We start from the raw sequence: 24409 nt of genomic DNA, 5'->3' as shown, positions 1-24409 counted from the left end.
TTGGAATTTTGATGGGGATTGGGTTGAATCTGTATATGACTTTTGGTAATGCGGTCATTTTGATGATGTTAATCCTGCCAATCCAGAAACATGGTAAGTTTCTCTATTTTTCAATATCTTCTTCTATTTCCATTTTTGATGTTTTATAGTTTTCATCATAGAAGTCTTCTACATAGTTAGCTTAATTCCTACATATGTAAGATTCCTCACCATTATTTTAAAGTGGACTGTACTTACAACTGCTTTCTCAGCCATGGAATTATTTGTGTACACCAGTGCCACAGATTTGTGTTCATTAATTTTGTATCCTCCTACTCTGCCAAAGTCTCTTACGAGTTCCAGTAGTCTCAACTAAGTTTTTTGGTTCTGCTATGTAGAAAATCATGTCATCTGAAAATAGATACTTTCAGTTCCTTGTTTTCAGTTTGGATTCCTTTAATTCCTTTTTCTTGCCTAATAGCTATGGCAAGGACTTCCAATACTATACTGAAGACTAGTAGTGACAGTGTACATTCCTGTCTAGTTCCAGATTTTAGTGGGAAGGCTTCCAATTGTTCTCCCTTTAGTATGATGCTGGCATTGAGTTTTTCATAAACTGCTTTGATTGTGTTGTAGAATGCTCCTTCTATGCTTATCTTGCTTAGGGTTTTCAGCAAGAAGTGGTGTTGGATTTTATCAAATGCCTTCTCTGCATCTATTGAGATGTTCACATGGTTTTAACTTTTCATCTGTTGATGTGTTGTATCACATTTACTGATTTGCAAGAGTTGAACCCAGCATGCCAGGGATGAATCCCACCTGGTCCAGGTGAATGATCTGCCTGATGTAAGATTCTGTTGGCTAGTATTCTGTTGAGGTTCTATGCATCTATGTTTATCAGGATATCGGTCTGTAGTTCTCTTTTTCTGTTGTTTCTCTATCTGGCTTTGGTATTAAGATGATATTGGCTTCACAGAAAAAATTTGGAAAAATTGCCTCCTTATTCTTTGGAAAAGCTTGTAAGAGGATTGGGGTAAGTTCCTTTTGAAATGTTGGCTAGAATTCAGCAGTGAAGCCATCTGGTCCAGGACTACTCTTGGTTGGGAGGGTTAATTGCCGATTCAATCCAAGTATGTTATAGGTCTATTTAGATTGTTAATTGCATCTTGATTCAATTTCGGTGGATTGTATGTGTCCAAAAACTGTTTTTTTTCTAGGTCTTCTGACTTGTTTGCATATAGTTGCTTGTAATGGCTTCTAATAATCCTCTGTATGTCTGAGGTATCTCTGGTTATACTTCCTTTCCTTTCTCTGATGCTACTGATGTATATCTTCTCCCTCCCCTTTTTGATTAGTTGGGCTAGTGGGGAGTCTATTTTGATTTTCTTGAAGAACCAGCTGATTTGTTGATCTTATGTATAGATCTCTTGGTCTCCCATATTTTGATTATTTCTCTTTTCCTACTAATCTTGGGATTGCTTTGCTGTTGTTTTTCTAGTTCCTTCAATTGTAAGGTTAGCTCATTTATTTGGTGCTTTTCTAGTTTTTTAACATAAACATTGATTGAGATAAACTGTCCTCTTAACACTGCCTTGTGTCAAGTCTGATATATTGTACTGATGCCTTCATTTGTCTCAAGCAATTTTTTAAATTTCCCCTTTAATTTCCTCTCTAACCCAATGCTCATTTAGTAACATAGCATTCAGTCTCCATGTGTTTCCAAGTCTTCCTGGGTGTTTTGACTTCTTGGTCTCAAGTTTCACTTCATGACGGTCTGAGAAGATGCATGGTATAATTTCAATTTTTAAAAATTTGCTGAGGCTTGTTTTGTGGCCTACAACATGGTCAATTTTGGAGAAGGTTCCATGTACTGATGAAAAAAAAAAAGTGTATTCTCTGTAGAATGAAAGGTTCAATAGATATCAACTAAGTCCATTTGCTCTAGAGTTTGGGTGAGTCTGTTGAGTCTCTAGAGTCTGTTGTTTCTTTGATGAGTTTCTGTCCCTTTGATCTGTCCATTGATATTAATGGGGTATTAACATCACCCACTATGATTGCACTGGAGTTTATTTCTCCCTTTAAGCCCATTAATGGTTGTTTCACATAGCTAGATGCCTTGGAATATGGCGCACACATATTTATTATGGTGATCTCTTCTTGCTGAATGGATCCTTTGACTTTTATATGGTGTCCTTCTTCATCTTTTTAAATGTTTTTCACATCAAAGTCTAACATCTGATGTATGAACGGCCATATCTGCATGTTTTTGCTTACCATTCATTTGGAATATCTTTTTCCATCCTTTCACTTTGTTTCCTCTGATATTGTTGGTGATATGTGTCTCCTGTAAGCAGCAGAGAGATAGGTTGTGTTTTTTGATCCAGTCCTCTATTCTATGGCGCTTTCTTGATGAGTTTAAGTCATTTACATTCAACATTAATAATGGATAGGTGGCAATTTGGTTCTGTCATCTTAGTAATAGGTTGTTCTTTAATTGAGTCCTCTTTTAGCCTTTTAGTGGGATGTTGTTCACATTTGCCTTTGGTTTTGATATATTACTATTAGGAGAGGTGAATTTTTGGAGTTTTCTTTATTGTAGAACGATTTAACTTCATTTTCAAAGACAAAGGAGAGCGTTGCAGGATGTGTTATTCTGGGCTGAAAATTTTTCCCTTTTAGGGTCTGGAATATGTCACTCCATTCTCTCCTGGCCTGTGGTGTTTCCTCTGAGAAGTAAGCTATGAGTTTGATTGGGGTTCCTCTAGAGGTCACTTGATTTTTCTCACGTGCACATTTAAGGATTTTTTTCCTTATGTTAAACTGAAGAGAGCTTGATTATCATGTATCGTGGTAAAGTTCCTTTTTGATTAACTCTGTTGGGAGTTCTGGGACCCTCCTGTATATTGTTTTCCAATTGTTTCTCCAGATGAGGGAAATTTTCTTTTAATATTTCATTAAATACATTTGTAAACCCAGCTTCTCTTTATGCACCTTCTGGGATGCCCATAATTCAGATGCTGGGCTTTTTAATCTTATCTTTTAATTCTTAAATACTTCATTTAGCTTGACCCAGCTCTGCTTCCAGCTTTTTGTTTTTCCCTGGTGACAGGGAATATCTTCCAATTCTGATATTCTTTCTTCTGCTTCATTCTGTTTTTGAGACTCTCCACTGTACTTTTAATTTGCTCCACTGTATTCTTAACTTCTGAAATGTCAGCTTTCATTTGATTCATTTCCTGTGTGACATATTCCTTAAATTCTTTGAACTCCTTATATTATGTGGTTCTCACTGTTGGTCAGAAACTTTATAATGAGTTTTCTGAATTCTGTGTCCCCCATTTTCTCAATGTCTTCCTCAGTTAACTCTGCGGGTGGTAGAGGCCTTTGCTCCTTTTCCACAGAGTCTTTGGTAACATTCATTATGCCTCTGTCTCTTCTTTCAGCTTTTGACACTGCAATCCTGTTTGGTGGATTCTTCTCCTCAGTGCAGATCTCTAAGATATATTACCTACAGGTCTACAAGCCGACTTTTAGGTTCAATCAGTGTCCTGGATTAGGACGCCAACTGTCCTAGATAACTGATTTGTCCAAGGTGCTCATCTTGTCAAAACACACAAGATGGCACCTAGCGGCGCTGTTGGCCTTTGGATCTGGGGACCACACAGATCCTGCAGGACATGAAGCTGGTGCTGTCCTCCCCGTGGGATCAACTCAGCGTGACCAGCCAGAAATGTACCCATTGAGACATTCGATCCCTGTGCCGAGAGCTCCGTCCCACCACTGGTCTGCCCCTCGGAGTCCACAGCTACCTCTCTGCTAAACTATTCATCAGGATTGGCGGGTCCCAGCCTGCCTTTACCACCTGAGTGCTCTGTGCGAACCTAAGCTTATACTTAGCTGCCACAAGAGCTGATCCATGGTTGCTGCTGGATACCTGCCACTGAAACTCGGACTGCTGCTCACTGGTGGCTGGTGGGTTTTCTGTTCCCTGTAACACCACTCTGCCATTGCCGTCTCTTCCCTGTGTCCAGTGGATCTCCAGGTACTCTGCTGCTGACTGCCTGGCCCCTATCTTCTCCTATAATCTGCTCCCTGTGCCTTACCCTATCTAATAATTCTCCATCCTGCACCCTGTAAGGACTCCATGTTTGCACCCTGTAAGGACTGGTGTTCTTAGAACTTCTTTGATAAATATACCGTTCTGTGCAGTTAACACCATAATCTGTTTACTAGCACTTCAGGACTGATAAGACACATTCATGACACATGTGTTGAAACTGCAACATCTTGTAAGAATTTCTTAAGAGGAACAATCTGTTTGGCTACAACTATGACAAAGCTTCAGTGTTCTGGATATGACCAGCAAAGCAGATCCTTAACACAAATTTCTCAATTATCTTTGTGTCTCCAAAAGTAGGCCCATCATTTCTTTCCACCCCAATCTATCTAAAAACATTTCATGTTACTGTGAGACATAGCAGTCTGCTAATAGCCATAACTTTGAAGAGGATGTAAAACAAAATTTCTCAACAGGTGGCAACATTTATTGAATGAGTAATATAAGGCCAAAGGATATGCATACAGGAGTGAGTGAAAACACATTACATATTAAAGTAGTCCTTACAAGAAAATCTGGGAAAAAAGCCCTTGTTTCAAGGGAAATATTTTTATCTCAGATAAAACAAATGCATACAAATTAAAGCAGAAAGCAACCACTTACCCACTGGGCTGCTTCCAGCTCCATTTGGCACTGTGAGATCTGAAGTACTCAACATCCCACCTAACAATGTCCGAGACAGGAAAGAGAGGACAAAAAAAGGATATGAATCAGCTCTCCATATTTGACTATGAACTAAACAGAGGTAATCTTCATCCCATTCCATAGAAACCACAAAAATGAAACTGTAGGCCAGTATATATAGTGGGTAAAGCTGCCAGCTGAGACAGTAGCATGCCATACAGGCAAAGTTAAGTCCTGGCTGCTCCACTTCCTATGCAATTTCCTGCTATGTCCTGGGAAAAGCAGCAGAGGACTGTCCAAGTACCTGGGTCCAGCCACCCACATGGGAGATGCAGATGAAACTCCTGGTTCTTGGCTTCATCCTGTTCCAGCCCTCAATGTTGTGGCTATCTGGAGAATGAATCAGCAGATGGAAGATCTCTGTCTCTCCCTCTCTTTCATATAGTAAAAAAATATACCGCACCCCCCCCCCCCAAAAAAAAAACAAAACCTGGACCAGAGTGAAGCTGGCATTAATGGGGATAGGGTTTATGCAATACCACTAAATCTCAGACTCAAAGAAGAGGAGACACAGCTACAGCAGTAAATGCAGTACACATTTCTCCTGAATTAATCACCTTACAAAAGACACGGAAAAGAACAACAACATCTACTTCAAGCAGGTAAGCCTACCTCTATCCTAACATGAAAGGCCCACACTCACCATTATCTTTGTTCATACTAGTCTAATTAAAATTTTTCTTTGACAAAGCAAAGTTCTCTTATGACAAGGAAAGCTTAAAGATGTCAGATTCCTACATTGTCCACTTTGACACTATGCTAGATTCATATTTTTCTAAAAATGCAGTTAGTTGCTTATGAAGGACTACACTATTTAATAATATGGGGGAAATAAGTTGGGGAAGAGAATATGAAGTGGGAATAGGGGAAATCCCAGAGCCTATGGAATTATACCATAAATGTAAAAATAGAAGAGGGGTAAAAAAAATGCAGTTAGCCACACAGCAGTGACTCTTGCTCAACAAAACAAAAACTAAGAGTAGCAGGTTTGAAAATACCAAGTTAGCAATTAGTTTTCCACACTTTTTTTTAACAAGGAATCAGCAAATAACCATCAGCACACACCTGCATTACCAGTACTTGGTGGTCTCTGAGGAGCTCCAGGGGATACATTTCTATGTAACGTGGCTTGAGGTGGAGACAGCATGTTTGAGTCTGCTAAAGTGGAGCTGGCTGCCAAAGACGGTGACACAAGTGAACTCCCTGGGCTAGTGTACGGCAAAGCACTTGGGCTTGTCACTGGGACTGTGACAGACATTGAAAAGTTCTGAGGTGGCAGGCCAGGCTGTGAACAAAGAACAAAGAGGAGAGATACCGTCAGTTACCTTTTCATCTAGGCAAGTAACTTATGACTCTGAGAAGATAAAAGTAAAAGTACAACACAGGATACGTTCCTAATAAATCTTCAAAGTCAAGCTATTTTGTTTAGCATTATATTTGAACATGAGTATGTTTGATATTGAAACTTTTAGTTTATTTTTATAAACCAATACTTATACACTACAAAATCTCATTGTTACCAAGTAAGCATAAATCTGTACAACACAAATCAAACCAGTTTAGTAACATTGTATTTCTACAGGGAAATCAAGAACACAACAAAAGGAAACCAGAATATATTTATTATTAGGTTAACAAGTCAAATTTGGGTAATTAGGAATAAGTTCCAGTAGATTTAACTGTTGACATACTTGAATAACAAAAGATAAAGTGCCAACAATACAAAGCCAATATAATAAAACTGCAAAGAAACTTAATCAAAATTAACTGCTAACAACCTAGTAATGACCTTTTGTTAAGTTCCTTAAATTTTGCAGAATAAATTAGAAAAATGCTGTCTTATTTACCTCCAAAATACCTTATATACCCTCTTTAAAAAATATTTTCTATTTTCCTCTTGTATTTACTCCACAGACCATTTACAATAGAATTGCTAACCATGATAAACAACACTTCTCTTTATCATTTAAAGAACAGGGAAAATTTTCCTGCCTGCATTTTAAAACAGTGATTTGCAAAGTAAGTTCAATATTGTTAATTCAAAATTGGATGGATGCAGCTTATATATGCAATTGAACAATTTATTTCAGGTAGAAAAATCATGATAATTCATCAAAACATAATAATGGATGTAAGTTTTCAAAAGTAGAACAACTTTTTCTTTGTAATGTTTTATCAACTCAACATTAATGGCAAGAACAACATCTTTATGAGGTCACAGAAGGGATTTGATTTTGTTTGCTATTGTTTTTATTTTTAAGAACTAATAATGGTATTAGTCTAAAAGAATCTCCTTAAAGCAATTTTCCCTAAACCGTTGCTTCTTACAATATAGCATTATTATGAAGAAATCATCTATAACACATGCTTCAGGGAACAGTTTTAAGAGAATTAACTCTGATACTAAAATAATCACAACCAGAGCCAATTTGTTCCATGAAGCTACACTTCCATATACAGATTAAGGAAATTAGATCCAGAATTTCAGGCTTAAGTAACTTGTTAATGGAGCTTCCAGTGAGAACAACTCTGAAGAACTATTAAGTCCAGAAGTATGAGCTCAAAGTAGATTTACCACTACAGTAAGATGTATGATTAAAGTAACTATTTTGCAACAAGTTTAGCACGGCTTCTCGAATTTAACATGAAGCCAGATCTCTCTTCCTCAGTACCTAGAGCATAAGAAAAGCATAGGAATTTGGTGCTATCCTTGCCAGGTGATGTGGGGACATTTACAAAAAGCCACACAGAAGTAAACTTAGCTCTTTATTACAGCAACCGTATGCAACCATTTTAAAAATATGAGAAGCATCATATTCTGTAACAGAGCCAACTCTTACATCTTACATTATCAACATCTATTTAAATACGTATCATATACATCTCGTCTTTAAGTCATGGGAGAGAGGTGGAAGTCTGAGCCAAATCCCAACCTCACAGATAAAAATTTCATGACATTTAGGCACCCAACCCAAGATCACTGGAGAACTAAGAAGCAGAATCTGGACTAAGATACTTTCATTTCCACATTTAAGATACTGAACATGTAAGGTTCCAGCACTTTGAAGTTACATAAGTGAGCAAGAGTACTTTCCTCCATTGTACTTACTATCCTCACCCATTGTAAAACAAATGTGTAGCCAATCTCTTCATGCACAGATAAAAGCATAAACCATACTCTTAGTACTCACTGCGATTTTATGATTCCTCATCATATTATCAAATTCCTCATTAATTTTTTTATATTTTTCTTCTGTATGTGGAGTTAGCACATATGAAGTATCAGGGTCTGGGCTGTCGCACCCTCTGTGCTCCTTCTTGTTGAGAGCCTAAATAATGAAGTTAACAAAAAGGATCAACAAATAAAAAGTAGAGGTAAAGTAAAAGTACTTACAGGGCCTCGTTTGAAAATAAAATCACTATCTTCATTTAGTTTGCTGAATCTGTCCTCCGAGAGTGGACTGTGCTCAAAGTAATCGTCAGCATCAGGGCTCTCACAACCATTAAGGCCTTTCTTTCTTAAAGTCTGAAATACAATTGGAAAATTCACACACAAATAATACTAACTTGCCACGAGTGTTTTTGTAAACTGCATTAAGAGAGCACAGACTGATATTAAGCAAGAGCCACTGAAATAATTTTTAAATGATCATAAATGTACTCTGATTCTTCAGATAATATAAATGATATACAAGAAACATTAATTTACTATTATGCATTAAGAGAAAAGAAATATTGATTTACTTATTTGGAATTTTCGTTTTCAAACTTCTTAGAGAATACCAAATCACTCAGTTACTGTTCTGCTGTTCTGATAATTACAACTTGAATATGACTATAACCTGAAAACTTATCTGATAAGGCCAATCACTGAAGACCAAAAATAAAAAGTTACCAAAGACACACTGAAAAGTAACAGTACCTTCACAGATCTGACATTTGAATCCAATATTTTCATTTCTCAATTTTTCTTGAACATACTCATTTTCCTACATAATTTTAAAATATGAAAGCTCAAATTTAATATTTAAATATCATAATACTAATTCCTATGAAGAATGAACATATGAACAACTTGACATATTTGACACTCAGGAGTTTTTCAGAAAGTATTCTCCTCTCCTCCTTTGCTAATTCTTCTGTAGAGTTCTTTCCCCATTTCATTTACTGCATTGCACTTCATTTCTGGAAAACGTTCTTGAGTGTCACTGAAGTGTATCCCTGCAGACCACGAAGACGCCTTTTCTTCCCCATCCCACCTGCCGCATGCTTACTTCATGGTTAAAAAACAGGAAGCAGTCAGTTTACTGATTTGTAATTTGTTTAATTGGAAGTCATCACAAGATAGCTTCTATGGTGGTATTTAAAACATTTTAAAATCAAGGGATTAAATATTCATGCAATATTTGCATATCTTCAGAATATCTGAATTTTTAAAACCTTAATCGGTGTTCTCTTTCAAGGAAAGCCTATTGAGTTTTGAGATTTATTAAGAAATCAACAGTTTCCAAGCCTATTTAACAAAAGTTAACTAAGGAACAAATTCTGATCATTAAAACACCATAACTGATTGGTCCTAAGATAATCAATAGAAGATTACTTGAACTAAAGAATGTTTTTCATTACTTCATAAGGTACGACATGATTTTTGATAACTGGACATTTAGTTTACTCCTTTTACGCTTGTAGAAATAATGTAAACAGTGGGTTAAGATTTGAGAATTTGTCAGTTTCGCTAAAACAAATTATTTTAAAAAATTTTTATTGTGGTTGTTCAAAGAACCATAAATAATCATTAATATAGATCCTTTAGTTTCTCAAATTACTTGGTGTGTCCTTGAAAGTACACACACAAAGCCTGAAGATTCCGGAACAACCGAATCATGCAACCTGAACATACAGCAAACACTGTATCTACCTTCCCAGCATCAGCCCCGGGATATTATGCTAACCAAGTGGACATTTACATGTGCAGAACCATAAAAGTTTGTTGTTCAGAATATCACAAGATAGAGACATTTATCCTCACAATTCAAGGTAGCAAGTTCTATTTGCCAAATCTCTAAGTTGCGATCAGCAGTGAAAATTTTAACACTCAGAATACTGGAACACAGTGAACTCATAACCTACACAGCCCTGGAAATCACCAACACTGTAGGTGTCTGCATGCAGATCTTACACAGAAGTTGTTGATTTATCCTAGTCCTAAATCTTTAGATATTTCCCCCTAATTTTCAAGGATCTTAAATGCGGATTCACTTATCTTGGATGCTGGAACGCTTATCACTAAGCTTTCCACAAAGAGTAATCATGAAGTATTGTATCTCTTTGAACATTTTTCTACAGAGGAAACAGAGTTTAGTCATGAAATTTGTTCTGTCAGGTGAACCCTGGTTGGATTATGAGGAACGACACTGCTCTGCTATCTGCAGCTCTGCAAGCCTTCACTTCAGACACAGCTCCTGTCACGGGAGGGACTCAAGAGGCCGTGTCAGCTCTGCAGATAACCGCTAATGTGCCTCTGTTGGACAGCCAACTTTTGCCTACTTATCACCAAAACATGAAGAGTTGTTAGGAGAACTCAACTACCATAAAAAGACTTTTTCTGTCTTCTTTATCATTACCAAATAGCAGAATAGTCAAAGTTTCTCCTATGTCATGGTAATGGAGTGGGAATGCTGTCATCTATTAACAAAACCAGGTGATAAGAAACAGGCAGCTTCAGTTTTCTCATATTAACCATAATAAAAACAGTAAAAACCATCAAGGGTAACTACGACTACGTACTAGTTACTAGTGCACTCTGGTGAAAGCTGATGATCACATTCCATTCTAAAGAAACATAACTTCAGAAGTATTTTATTTCTTGTAGATGTGATAAACACTTTTTTAGAACTGTTCTGGTGAACTTACGGAGCAATTTAAACTGTGCCAAGATTCCAATGACATGCACCTTTTAGTTGATTGACCTGTTAGCCAACTGTAACATTTTTGCAGGTTCCCTTAGTTAATAAATGAGTTAGGAACTTTGACTCATGTTTATTTACATGTGTCTGAGAGTTACAATTTTATAGTTTTTGAAAATTATCTGGTACCAGTTATGAGTTGTGAAATTGTCCCCGATTGATCTTTGAGAAATCTATATGTAGTAAGAAAAGATTTCTAGTAACCCCTAATAAAACTTAGTACTGGACTGAGTCTTGGTTTTTCCACAAAACCTGTTATTTAAAATTTTTGATAATCTAATGATCTGAATAATATGAAACATTTTTCCAATGTCAGAAATCTAGGACCTTTACAAACATATAGTTGATATTAAGGAGATTAAGGTTTAATACTAACAATTTATAAATCAGACATAATGAACATCAAAGCATTCACAGTGTAATGTAAAACAACCAACCCCACAACTTCCTGAAGCTGGATTCCAGCCGGGGGAGGGCAGGGGCATTCTGCTGTATGCACTCTGCGAGAGGAGGTATCCTCAAAGCACAGCCACACCTTGTGTGCCACAAAGGCTCAATTCAACTTAAACCTGGAGTAGGTTTGTTTTTTAGTGTTAATCAGACTGGCTTTACCTAAGTAAAGAGGAAGTTAAAACCTGCTACATACCTACCAAAGATACATCATGAAGTTTTTCTTTTTTATAAAAGCCCTATCTTTTCTGTATTTTTAAAAATTTTAATTGACCCCATCCTGTACATAATTATGAGGTAGACTGCACTACTCCAATACATGCACAGGCATTCTCTGTTGTTGTTACTGTCACCGATGGAGCTTTGCAGGTCTGTGGATTCCTTCCTGCTCCGCCCCCTTCTCCCTATTTTCCCTCCTGTCATTTTCTCCCTTCTCGTCACAGCAGTACAGCCCTTTAGCAACCATTGCAAACCATCAACTTTCCACCATGTAAGGGGTACACTCTTAAATTTCAAAGTTCTGTTTCAATTTTTTTTCTTAAAGATTTATTATTTATTGGAAAGTCAGATATACAGAGAGGAGGAGAGACAGAGAGGAAAATCTTCCGTCCAGTGATTCACTCCCCAAGTGAGCGCAATGGCCGATGCCATGCTGATCCGAAGCCAGGAGCCAGGAACTTCTTCCTTGGGCCATCCTCAACTGCTTTCCCAGGCCACAAGCAGGGAGCTGGATGGGAAGTGGAGCAGCCGGGATTAGAACCGGCGCCCATATGGGATCCTGGCGTGTTCAAGGCGAGGACTTTAGCTGCTAGGCCACGCCACCGGGCCCAGTTCTGTTTCAATTTAAAGGCAAATTAAAGCACTGGACTTCAATGCGTATCCTAGCAATAAGCTTCACTTACTTTACATGCACCTTTGTTTCTTGACTAGGCAATTTTACAGAGCAGGGTATCGTTAACTTGTAGTACATGCACTACAACTACAAACAATATTTGTTTGTATAAATTATTTCCTGTGAAACACCATTGATTACTGCCTTGTGGACAGTAACCAGCTTTGTTTCTATGCACAAATTCATTTCAGCACGCTTTAATTATAAATTCATTCAATTTATTTCTACGTCTAAACTGTCAGTTGTGCCTCCAGAAGAGGCAAGCCAGCCTTGGTGGCAAGATGAGAGAACACAGAGCCCTGAGACAAAGTGGGTGGAGGTAGGCCTTCAGGAAACCAGCTGTTCCTTCCTGCCCTTCCGTGCCAGTTGCCTGCATTCTTTCAACAAATTCTTCCTTTAACTTGAGATGCTTTAAAAGGGTTTCTATTTCTTACAATCACGTTAATGAAAAAGACTATGGGTAATCTTACAGATCACAAACCAATATTTCCTTATCCATGTCAGTTCTCAAAGTCTGGCTGCTTTCTCTACAAATCAGAATGCAGGGAAAGTCCAAGCTCTGGAAGTGGAAATTATTCATTATTTTTAGCTAAAGGTAACCAGTTCAAACAATGATACTTATTACTCCAACAAAGATTTTTTAAATCATTTGTTCTATTACTACATTTCAAGTTCAAGTACAGATTGCTGGGAATACGCCACTGCTTAGCAAGCCCTGTATACTCATGTCTGGTTTCCTAGTTTTAATTGCTAAATTTTCTGGTGAAACTAAAGATGGTAAGAATAGGAGGAGTAAAAAGAAGAAACAAAAAGATTTACAAAGAACAATGCTGTTTAGACTTTTCTATAGAAATATCCAGATTTTCTTTGGCATAATAAACAGACACATTTCAAAATGGATTAATAATTATGCAGGGGTAAAAACAGGCTTCACTCCTCCCACTGGCATACATTTGGCATTGGTTGGGGCCAGACCAGACTGAACTTGTTCACATCACCTGCTGGCGAATCCAAGCATCAGAACAGAGTGTGGGTTAGGCCAGGTTCGGTTGTGACAAATACCAGTACATGTTAACGAATGTCAAGGTAAGATGAACCGTACCAGATGTGGCTGCAGTGCCCAAATAGTACATGTGAAAACCGGGGGGAGGAGGCAAAGCCAACAGGAATGTGGGCTGCCCTGCTGGACAACTACTTCAATTGGAAAACGTGAGTCGGGATGCGGGCAGACCAGACTAGGCAGGGCTATAACACCTGTGGGCCTCATGTGAACTAGATTAGGGAAGGACCACGGTGGACTGACTGACCTGACTGGTGCAAGCAAAAATTAGAGTGGGTGAGGGTTGGTTGGGCTTAGCCACAGCATCAGCTGGTAGAGGCTGGCACTGGGAGCTAATTCTGTCAAGTCAAATGCTAGAACTACCTTAGAGTACATAATGTGGGGGTGGGAGTGGCATAGTAGGGAAACAGTGGGCACCTCCCTCAGGATTACCACTCTCACTGGACAGCACGAAAACCAGGACAGGGGCAGGCATGGCTAGACAGAAAGGCACCTGCCAGTAAGTGTGTGGGCTGATTAGTAGGTTGGTTGGGTTGAACTAGGCTTCAATGCCCACTGACATGTACGAGAGCTAAATAGTATGTGGGACAGACTGGACAAGCCTGTGATACATACTAACAAGCATGGGAACCAGGGTAGTGGGCAGGTCTAGTGGGGGTTATGGGGAGTCACCCCAACTAGGCTGCAGCTCCCACTGGTTTGCGTGAGGACCGAGTATGAAGTGGGTAGGATCGAGCTGGGCTATAACACCCATTGGTTCACGAGGAAGACAGGACTGGAAACAGAACTGACCCAGCAATAGCAACAACCAGCATGTACGTAAGCTGATTGGCGCAATGGATGGTGTTGGACCCTGTACTATCAAACTCACGCAAGAATCAGGTCTGGGAACATCTCAGATGAAGTTTCTTTGGAGATCCCTTCAACTGAACTGCTGATCTCAGAACCCGAACCATGAAGAGACTGTATCAGCCTGCGGACTCTGAATAGATTTTCATTGCGATTGGAACAGCGAGATTGGCAGCATTTCAGAACTGTTGAACTATCAAAACTGCTTGAGCAGGACCCTCAGAGCACAGCTTACACTGGGGATCTGGGATGGCTGGGAGGCTGGATGGGGCTTTTCCCGTTGTTTCTCCCCTTACCCAGATACAGGGAAAAAATATTAGTGTGGAAACAATGGTATTACCCACTTTCACCCTGTAGCCCTTGACCCTTTGTACCCTAATCAACTATAGTAAGATTATTAAAAAATAATTTTAAAAAATAGGTTTCACTCAAGCTTATATTCTCTCATGTTTAACATTCAGCAAAAATATATTCAAAAGTGAAAATATATTTGAAATTTACCCACATTAAATTTCCATGAAGTTATATATAATTTAAATATGAATATATACAAATATAAGTAGAACTGAAAAGTTTGTTGAAGGTGAGGTTAAAAGATGTTTACTTTGGTGGGATAAAATTGAAATCTACACCTAATATAGGTCTCCAAAGAGTTCATAATAATATACACAATGAATGGAGTTTAAATACTTTTTGTACTAAAAATGTTCTTCAGAAATTCTTTTAAAGGTTATTTATTTATTTGAAAGGCTGAGTGACTAGAAAAGGGGAGGAGAGGAAGGGAGACAGATTTTTCACCCACTGGTTCACTCTCTACGCCCTTGATGATGGGGGCTGGTCTAGGCGAGGCAGGAGCCTGGAACTCCATCCAGGGCTCCCAAGTCAGCAGCTAGACTCAAGTATTTGGGCCATCTTCCATCACTTTTCTCAGCAAACAGCAACCTCTAAATTCTACTTTTCCATAAGTTTTTTTTGAAGAATTATACATTTTCATAACACATACATTACTACAATCTCTGTGTTTAAAGAGTTAATAAAGCAGGATACCTTTCATTCTATTTTGACCATGTGATATCTCAACAAGAACTGATAAATACTCCCAACAGGCTTGACATTTCCTGGAATACTGGGCTATGCTACTAAATTTTGAATTCAAGCGTCTATATTATCTGGGTATTTATTAAGGTAGTAAGCATACCGCTTTAACTACTGCGTACCAAGAACTGAAAAACTTTTAATATCCCCTACTTTTTAACAGAGGAACACCACAAGTGAGAATACAGAATTAAAAATACTCAAAATGCATATATGCACGGTTTTTAAACGCCAGAGAAGCTAGTTGAATCAAGCTACTACTTTACCATCTGCTTTGAATCTCATTTCTGTGAAGGTGAGCTTCGTAAATACTGGGTGATGGATAACTAACACACCCAGCACAATATGTAAGTGAATATTCAAAAACAAAAAAAGAGTAGTATGTCGTAAATTCTAAGTGAAGCTTGATTATTAGAATATTTAAAAACTGAAAAAGTTATTTTCCCAGTTTCAATGATTTCTAATTTTGAAAATTATTTTAAGTTTGTCATGTAAAAACATATCCTAGTAATATAATCTATTTTTGAATGTTATGTGAATGGAACCATATACAATATTATTCTAACTCTTTCATTATTTATGAGAATTATCCATATTCACAGGGTTACATATAGTCATGGCTTATTTACTGTCATGAATGCTACCATTTATCTGAAAAAAGGGTCCAGCACCATGGTACAGCAGATTCAGCCACCACCTGAGATGGCAGCACTCATGTGAATGCCAGTTTGACTTTTGCCTGATCTACTTCCAATCCAGCCTTCTGCTTGGGAAAACAAGATGAGCCAAGCACTCGGGTCCCCACCACCACCTGCAAGATGAAATGAAGTTCCAGATTTCTGGTTCAGCCTGGCCTGTCACAGTCACTGCAGCCATTTAGGAAGTGAACCAGGGAATGGAAGAGATCTCTCTCTCTCCCTCCCTCTCGTTTATATCCAATTCAACTTTTTTTTTTTAATGACGATTCTCAGTTGTAGCAGAATGGCAAAACACTTTTTCTTTTTCTGAAGGTTTATTTATCTGTATTGGAAAAGCTGATTTATACAGAGAGAGGAGGCAGAAAGTTCTTCCATCCATTGGTTCCCTCCCCCAGCAGCCGTGATGGCTGGAGCTGAGCTGATCTGAAGTTAGGAGCAAGGAGAATCTTACGGGTCCCCCACGTGGATGCAGGGGCCCACCTATTTGAGCCATCCTCCACTGCTTTTTCAGGCCACAAGCAGGGAGATGGACTGGAAGTGAAGCAATCAGGACACAAACTGGGACCATGTGGGATGCTGTGCTTGGAAGTGGAAGATTAACCATTTGAGCCATTGCACCAGCCCCATGCAAAGTAACTGCATTCCACTGATGAAAATGAAGATAAGCATATTTTAAACCCTTCCTTCAAAAATTATCTGTAAGAAGGGGGAGGGAGCCGCAAACCAGAGTAAGTAGACAGAAGGAACTCCAAACCAGGATGAGAAAGAAGGAGCTGTGAACCAAAATAAGACAGAAGAAACCCCAAACTAGGACCCCAAACCAGGGTAAAAGGGAGAAAGAAACCGCAGAATAGACTAAGTCTGGAGAAACTGCGCAAAGTAAAGGGGAAGAGGACGGAAGTGAGTCTTCTGAGGATCCCCTACCCATTGGAAGCTTGGCTGAATGCTTTGCTCTGATAACGGTTCTTAGGATGCTGATTTTGTTAGGCCTTCTATTGCTAGGCCACTTTGTTTCATCCAGACCTCCATTACCTAACCCGAAGTTTTCTGTTGCCTGGTTATCCACCTTTTAAATATCTTTTTAATATGATCAGGAAGAAAAAGTCAGGGAAAAAATGATTTTACAGAACTTGTTCTCTAGATTTGCAAATTGTACTTTGGGAGGTCTTTTGTTGTGATAAATGTTTGGCAAGCTAATTTCATCTGCATATCCATGGCCCATGGCAACTTTTGGGAATTTAGATTTCAACAAGTAATACAAGACAAATCTCTTGCAATTCTTAAGGTTTCATTTGTGATGTTTTCAAAAATGTGAAATTTTAGCGCAAATAATTTGTCATAGAAGTAAACTCTAACACATTATTAAATTATTTCAAGGTATGAGTTAAATTAATGTAGTATACATTGTATACAAAGCATTTTTATAGTTTAAAATAAGTCTTGTGTTTTCGGCTGGCTATCAAATTTCTCACTGCTTTAAATATGTGGAAATCCGAGTTCTATGAGCTTTGCCTTGACACAGCATGGCAAAATGCCCAGACAGGCCTTCCTGAGATCACGGTATGCTGACAGGTGAGGGGAATTTTGCTGATGTACAGCATGGCTTAATTATGACCCAGGTGTTTACACTCTAGCCCATTGCTATGCATGTTTTTCCATCTTGAACTCCCAAAGTTATCAAAACTGATAATGGCGCTTGCTATATTAGTAGTAAGTTTTGTGATCTTGCTGCCTCCCATCATATACAACTAATTACAGGTATTCCTTTTAAACCTCAAGGACAAGGTATTGTGGAACGTGCCAACCGTACTATTAAGGATTATCTTATTAAAACAAAAAAGGGGGAGTATAGCACTCTCTGAGATCATTTGAACCTTGTATTATTTATCTTAAATTTCCTAACATTGGATGCTGAAGGACGGTCTGCTGCAAATAGTCATTGGAATCCGTCTCAGAAGCAGAAGGGTTATGTGACGTGTGATGGCTGCCCAGGGCACTAGAGACAGGGGCTGGTCTGCTCCGGACCGGCATGTCTCCCAGGCTTCAGCCTGGAACAGGAGGGGCCACAGGAGCCAGTTATGTCACTGACCTGGCAGGATTCCAGTTGACCAATGGCACACCTGAATGGACACGCCTTACATAGTTGGGGCATGGACAGCCCCTTTGCCTGCCTACATGTCTACAGGGGTATAAAACTCCTCCACACGTATCTCAGAAGCCCTTTTCGCTTCCCTCTTCCTTCCCTTCTGCGCAAAGGGGGCCCAGGAACAGATTTTCCAATAAAGCTTCCATTACAGCTCTGAACAACTTGCCGACATTATTCCACCAGTGGGCAGGTGGTCATCACCTAACACTGTGGAAGGAACCCTTGGCTGTTCAGTGGCAAGGCCTAGATCCCGTCCTCATTTGGGGGCGAGGATCAGTCTGTTTTCCCAGAAAACGAAAATGGTCCGCGGTGGATTCCTGAGAGGCTTGTCCAGCAAGCTCCTACTGCTGAGTCTTGTGAAAGCTCGGGTACTGGCCAAGATGATGGCATTTGAATCGGAAGATCGATGGGACAAGAAACGCCTCTAAAGTGAATGACACCGAGTCCCAGTGCACCCTGTCAGCATGCTAGAATGGCTATTGCAACACTGCTGTTGTCCTGCAGCTGCCCTGAATCCTGCTTGTGCCTGTTGGGACTGACGGAGAGGCCTCCGTTGGCCGGATACGCTTAAAAGAGACTTCGGCATAACAGCGACCATCGTAGCCATCGTAGCTAGTACGTCAGCAGCCGCCACCACCAGCTACCGTGGTAACAATGAACAAGCTTGCAGAACTGACTGCCTGAGCTATAGAACAACTGAACTTTATCTATGAACACGTGCGGGTGGGCATGCTTGCGCTGTAACTGCGGGCTGATTTGTTGGCAGAGGAACAGCAGATGCTGTGAGATTTGGTCTTAGGCTTCTTGTACCCCATCATATGCCTCTTTGTGTGTAACACCTATGCAAATGCAAAATGTTTCCCAAGCCCAGGAACTGCTGTCTGCTCATTGCCACCGAGCTAAAAACACTCCTAGCCATGGAACAGGGTTACCAGCTTCCCCAAGTATGGTTTGTGCAGCTGCAGCAGACAACGTGTTGAATGGCAACTAGTGATGGACCGGGCACTGACCTACTTCATGCTTCGGAGATTCCTGATGACGGGTAAGGCTGATAACCTGAGAGTCCAACCTAAGACAGGTGCATTCAAGTCTGCTTTAAAACAAAAAAAGGGAGACCTGTTGTGGGCTAAGGAGTTGATTAGCTGAGCACTACAGCAAATGGGCTTGCGGCTAAAAGCACCTGGTCTAATCAGACTCACTGGCATCCTATTATTCTGTTAAAGGGCTTGGGGGAAAGAGTATATAAGAAGTAATAAAGGAGGCTTTGGAGAGACTTCCATCATCACTGGTCTCCTGTCGGTGCCTCATCCCCAGACCCTCACCGTGTCCACGTTACTGTCTGCTGGCTGGAGCACACATCCATTAAAGTTGTCCTTTTCTTATTAACTAAGAGCAATTCTTCTATACAGTCAATATGTGTTTGGCTCATTTTATACATAGAGAAAAATCAATTGTCCGTGATGCCTTTTTAAACTCCTGTCTGAGCATGAAAAGGAGTTATGAATTTTAACATAACCGAATTTATCATTTTGGTTCCCTTACATTTATCCTAATGATTGTAAAAAAGCAATTTTTACACAGTATATGAGAAATCTTTTCTAACCTCAAAATCATGAGGATATTCTCTTCTACTTTCCATGTAGCTTTTTTAATTCTACCTGTCACATTTTGGTCTGTAACCACCTTGGAGGTGATTCTGTTTATGTTACGCAGCAGTGCTGCTGAGCCTACCTCAAAGACTTTTTTCTTTCCTCCTTAATCTGTGTTACCAACTATGTCATATGCTAAATACCTAGATATTCATGCTTCTGTTTCTGAACTATTCCCTAAAAACGTTTGGCAGTTGGTTTATGTGCCAGTGTCACAGTACAGTGATTACTATTAGCTTTAAAATTCTCAGGATACTGTAGGGCAAACCCTCTTACCTTTAAAAACAAACAAAAAAAATTTATTTACTTGCTTATTTGAAAGGTGGAGTGACAGAGATCTATACACTGGTTCACTTCCCAAATGGCTCCAACAGCGAGCCCTGGGCCAGACTGAAGACAAGAGCCAGGAACTCTGTGCTTGTCTCTACATGGATACCAGCGGCCTAAGTCCTCGGGCCATCTTCAACTGCCTTCCCAAGCACTTTATCAGGAAGCTGTATCAGAACAGAAACAGCTAGGACTAAAACCAGCACTGAGATATGGGATGCACAGGCTGTTAAGTTCTTTAATCACAGACTTAGACGAAGATGTCTGGCTTAGCGGTTAAGCAACAGTTGGAATGACAAGCTTCCTGTACCAGGGTTCTGGGCTGGAGTGGCAGCTGCTAATGCAAACCCTGGGAGAGAGCAAGCGATGGCTCAAGTGACTGGATCTCTGTCACCTAGGCACCAAAAACAAACCAAACAACCCCCCACTTCTACTAGAACACCAGTTAAAACAGACCAGAACTTCTTAACACATCTTTGTGGAACTTTAGATAATTCTTCCATCTTTCAGTTCACAAATTCTCTCTGCAGCTATATAAAGCTGTACTGTACGGCAAAATAAGTTCATAGTTTAAAAATTGGATTATATATTTTTCACGCCTCAAAGTCTGACCTGTCACTTTGTAATTTCCTGATTTTAACAGGAATTTCCAAGCTTGTATTTTATATCATAAATATCATGTGAGACTAACCTACAATCTGTGTTATAGTATCTGAAACAGCGAGGAGGCAGCCTCTATCCCTTCTTGCTGGACTTTGTTCATTGCACCTTGCTTTCTCCTATGCTTCATCATATTTTATTTCCTGGAGATGTAGAGAACAAGATCTCCCACCCACTGGTTCATTGCGCAACTGCCTGCCAACAGCTGGGACTACACCAGGAGGAGACCAAGAGGTAGGGATTCAATTTAAGTCTCCATGTGGGTGGCAGGGGCCAAGTCCTTGAGTCACCACCTGCTGTTCCCAGAGTGCACATACCAGACAGCTGGAATTAAGAGCAGAGCCATTCTGATAAAGAAAGCAGGTATTCCAACTGGCAATTTAATTCTTATGCCAAATTTCCATCTTACTCCCTTGAAAAAGATTAAAGAATATAAAAAAAATCATTTTCTCCAAACAGCATATAAATCTGGTTCTTGTAGGTACCTAGAATACTAGTTTTCTTGAATGCTTTGTGCTGTTACATGAATTGGGCTTGCAATTCCAATCTATAGTGGTACCGGCTAACAATTTGTCAGAGATAGGTTCTCTTATCCTCTGTATTTGCTTCATCTGTTCAGTACTAAAATTTTTTTGCTGTAACCACTCCAAATAACAGGCAGTGGAGGCAGTGGATATTCCTGATCCTAGGGCTTCAGTTTCACAAACTCTGAACTGGGGTGGGCATCAGGCTCGATGGCTGAGACACCTGATTTAGGGTGTCCCATTCCTCATCAGTGTTTTGCAAATGCATGATCCTGACAACTAGTAGGTGATGGCATAAGCAGCTGAATCCCTGACACCACCACAGGACACCTGGACTGAGCTGTTGGCTCCTGGCCTGGAACAATTCGACACTGCAGACAGCTGCAATGAGCAAGCAGACAGCTCTGATGATCAGTCACTCTGCCCAGATCTTTCAAATGGGTAGCAGGGAACCATCCACTTAAGCGAACACCTGCTGCCAGCCAGAAGTTGGAACAGGAGCAGACACAGGACCCAACTACAGGTACTGTGATACAGCACAGAGATGTCTCCAATGACATCTTATACACCAGGCAAGATGCTTTCTCAGGAGAGCAGAGGAAGGGAGGGGAGAGGAAGTAAGAAAGGCTTCTTAAGTCCAATTTTATAGGTCATTGTTAAGCTTTGCGTCAGATATTTACTGAAGCTCTATGAAAAACATTAACATTCCCTAGCAAACACTTGCCTACAGGGATGTACAGTCTTTCTAGAAAGACTCAAGGTTACCCAGGGAACATTACTTAGGTCTTGTGTTGTCATTATGCACTGAAATGAGACAAAACAAGCCTCTTATTTTCTTTGAACTCCGCTTTCTTATTGAAGAACCAAAACAGAATCTGCTAATCTTGGTATAATACAAAGAGCATTTTAAGATGGTAATTTAATCTAATAACCATTTTTTGCATAGTCAGTAACAATTTTACACAAAGATACTTTATTTAAATTGCTACAATTCTAGAGATTATTTTGCACAGGTTAATTACACTGGAATCAATTCTAAATTGTTTTAAACAAATGGTGCACTCTTAAATTTTCTACAGATCGCTGAAATATGTTGCACCAATGTACCACTGTGAGCACAACCTCTCACTTAATTCTCCCTTCCCTATTTAAATAAAATATAATAGCATTCTTCTCTTCATACAAACCTCAGTGTTGCTAAAAACCTATTACAGATAATTTAGCTTAAAGAACTATAAACTTGGGGCCCAGTACGACAGCTGAAGTCCTCACCTTCCATGTGCTGGGATCCCATACAGGTGCCAGTTCATATCCCGGCTGCTCCACTTTCCATCCAGCTCCCTGCTTGTGGCCTGGGAAAGCAGTCAAGGATGGCCCAAAGCCTTGAGAACCTGCACACACATGGGAGACTCAGAAGAAGCTCCCGGCTCCTGGCCTCAGATCAGCTCAGCTCTGGCCGTTGCAGCCACTTGGGGAGTAAATCAGCAGATGAAAGATCTTCCCTTCTCTTCTCTCTGTAATTCTGACTTTTTAATAAAAATAACTTAATAAAATAAGCTATGAACTTTCTTAAAATGCTACCAGCTGTCAGATAGTAACCTGATTTGACTCCTTTATCTTTTAAAATTTTATTTATGATATAATTCCATAGGCTCTGGGATTTCCCTTGCCACCTTCCTAAATACCCTCACTCCCAACTGATTTCCCCTATTTTAACTTCAATAGCATGGTCCTTCATAAGCAGTCCATTATTCTGTTGTTTAAGTATCCTGACACTGCTGGTACAAACAATGGCAGATATTTAACAGTTTCATTGGAAGTCCATTTTTCATCTGGAAGTAAAGATGAGTACTGCATTGTATTATCACATCTGGATATGACAGTCTCTATTACAGTTACTATAATTCCTTTAAATGAAAAGCCATAAAACAAAATCAACAACAGGAATAAGGTTTAAAAAGTCACAAAATCATGAGGTTAAAAAACATGCTACTGCATGACCACTGTATCGCTGAAGAAATGAAAAGGAAAATTAAAAAACCTTCCTGGAGAAAATGATGGTACGTATGACCTACGAGTCAATGAAGAATTTACTGAGAAAAGAAGCTATTTTGAAGAAAAAAAATATATATGTATCAAAACCCATGATTTGCAACAGAAACATTATTAAAAGAGCTACTGATCTAATATTTTGCATGAAAGTCGTCTTATATCAGAGAAAACATGTGATATTTGTCCTTTTGGGACTGACTTATTTCACTGAGCATAATGGTCTCTAAAGTTGCAACTATTCAGTTGCAAATGATAAAGTTTCATTCTTTCACAGTTGAATAGTATTCCATATGAGATGTACCAGTCTCATTATCTACTCTTTTGATGGACTCTTATTTTAAAAACCTCCAAAGGCCCAGTGCCCATGAGACAAACAAGCCACTCTACCAATACCAAAGTTTCTTCTTCGTTCCTTATCTTGTATTAATGTATAAATGAGGTAAATACTTTTCATATTTTCTGTATGCATGCTCAATTTTCCAGCACCCTTTACTTAGAAGACTTCTGTTTTCTCACTGATTTACCTTAGAATTTTTATTAAAAAAAAAAAAATCAAGTCATAAATGTAAGAGTCTATTTTTGAGTCCTCTTTCTGTTCTACTGAGACATACATATATCCTGATGCAAATGCCATACTGTCTGGACTACTCCAAATTTTCCAAGTCCCACAGCTGGAACATATGCATAGCACAGGTCAATTTATCCCTGACCAGTGATTAGTATTTTGGGGTTGGGACATAAAGAAGCATGTGATCTAAACCAGTAAAATCAGAATTTATTTTGGAATATCTGCTGAGAATTCCGAGACATAGGATCTGATTTACAGATCAGTGCACAGCAGGACATTAGCCACTAGCCACATGTGGCCACCTAACACCAAGTAAGACTAAAAACACACTTTCTCAGTTACACTAGCCACATGTCAAGGGCTCCACAGTTGAGTACCATACTGGACAAGCCAGGTATTGAGGAGTTCGGTCGTAACAGTCCTAGAGTGCTGTTTAACATCACGCTCTGTAAATGCAGGGCTCACAGCTGCCACTGTCTCTTTTCAATATGGAAAAGTCAGCACAAGTATATAGCTAATGGACAGGACAAGAGGATGCACTTCAACACACCTGAATTTCTACCACACTGCTAAAAATTTTAAGTGATATTAAAAAAATAAATCCCTAAAGATCAATGTTCAATGTAGCCTAAAGACACAACCCAAGTTTTCAAAATTTACACATACGATTTAACTAATCATTATAACCCACAA

At 39.3% G+C, this 24409-nt stretch overlaps 1 protein-coding gene across 4 annotated transcripts in view; it reads right to left on the bottom strand.

The window, feature by feature from the left end:
- MEF2A (myocyte enhancer factor 2A) overlaps window positions 1-24409 on the bottom strand; it is a 125507-nt gene that overhangs the window by 30745 nt on the left and 70353 nt on the right. For 3 of the 4 annotated variants that reach the window (XM_040969198.1, XM_040969200.1, XM_040969201.1), the window contains 3 exons: window positions 8175-8306; window positions 5846-6065; window positions 4700-4759 (listed from right to left, as the gene is read on the bottom strand). In XM_040969198.1, the coding sequence (XP_040825132.1) occupies window positions 4700-4759; window positions 5846-6065; window positions 8175-8306 (412 nt within the window). Of the gene's footprint in view, window positions 1-4699; window positions 4760-5845; window positions 6066-7971; window positions 8110-8174; window positions 8307-24409 lie in introns of all 4 variants that reach the window. The other variant, XM_040969199.1, reaches the window with a different exon arrangement.

This window comes from Ochotona curzoniae, unplaced genomic scaffold (genome assembly GCF_017591425.1).
Source record: "Ochotona curzoniae isolate NIBS_2020 unplaced genomic scaffold, NIBS_Ocur_1.0 scaffold_4701, whole genome shotgun sequence".
In the NCBI taxonomy this organism is placed as follows: domain Eukaryota; kingdom Metazoa; phylum Chordata; class Mammalia; order Lagomorpha; family Ochotonidae; genus Ochotona; species Ochotona curzoniae.
Note: the sequence above shows the minus strand (reverse complement) of the source record. Positions and strands in the feature narration are given on the sequence as shown.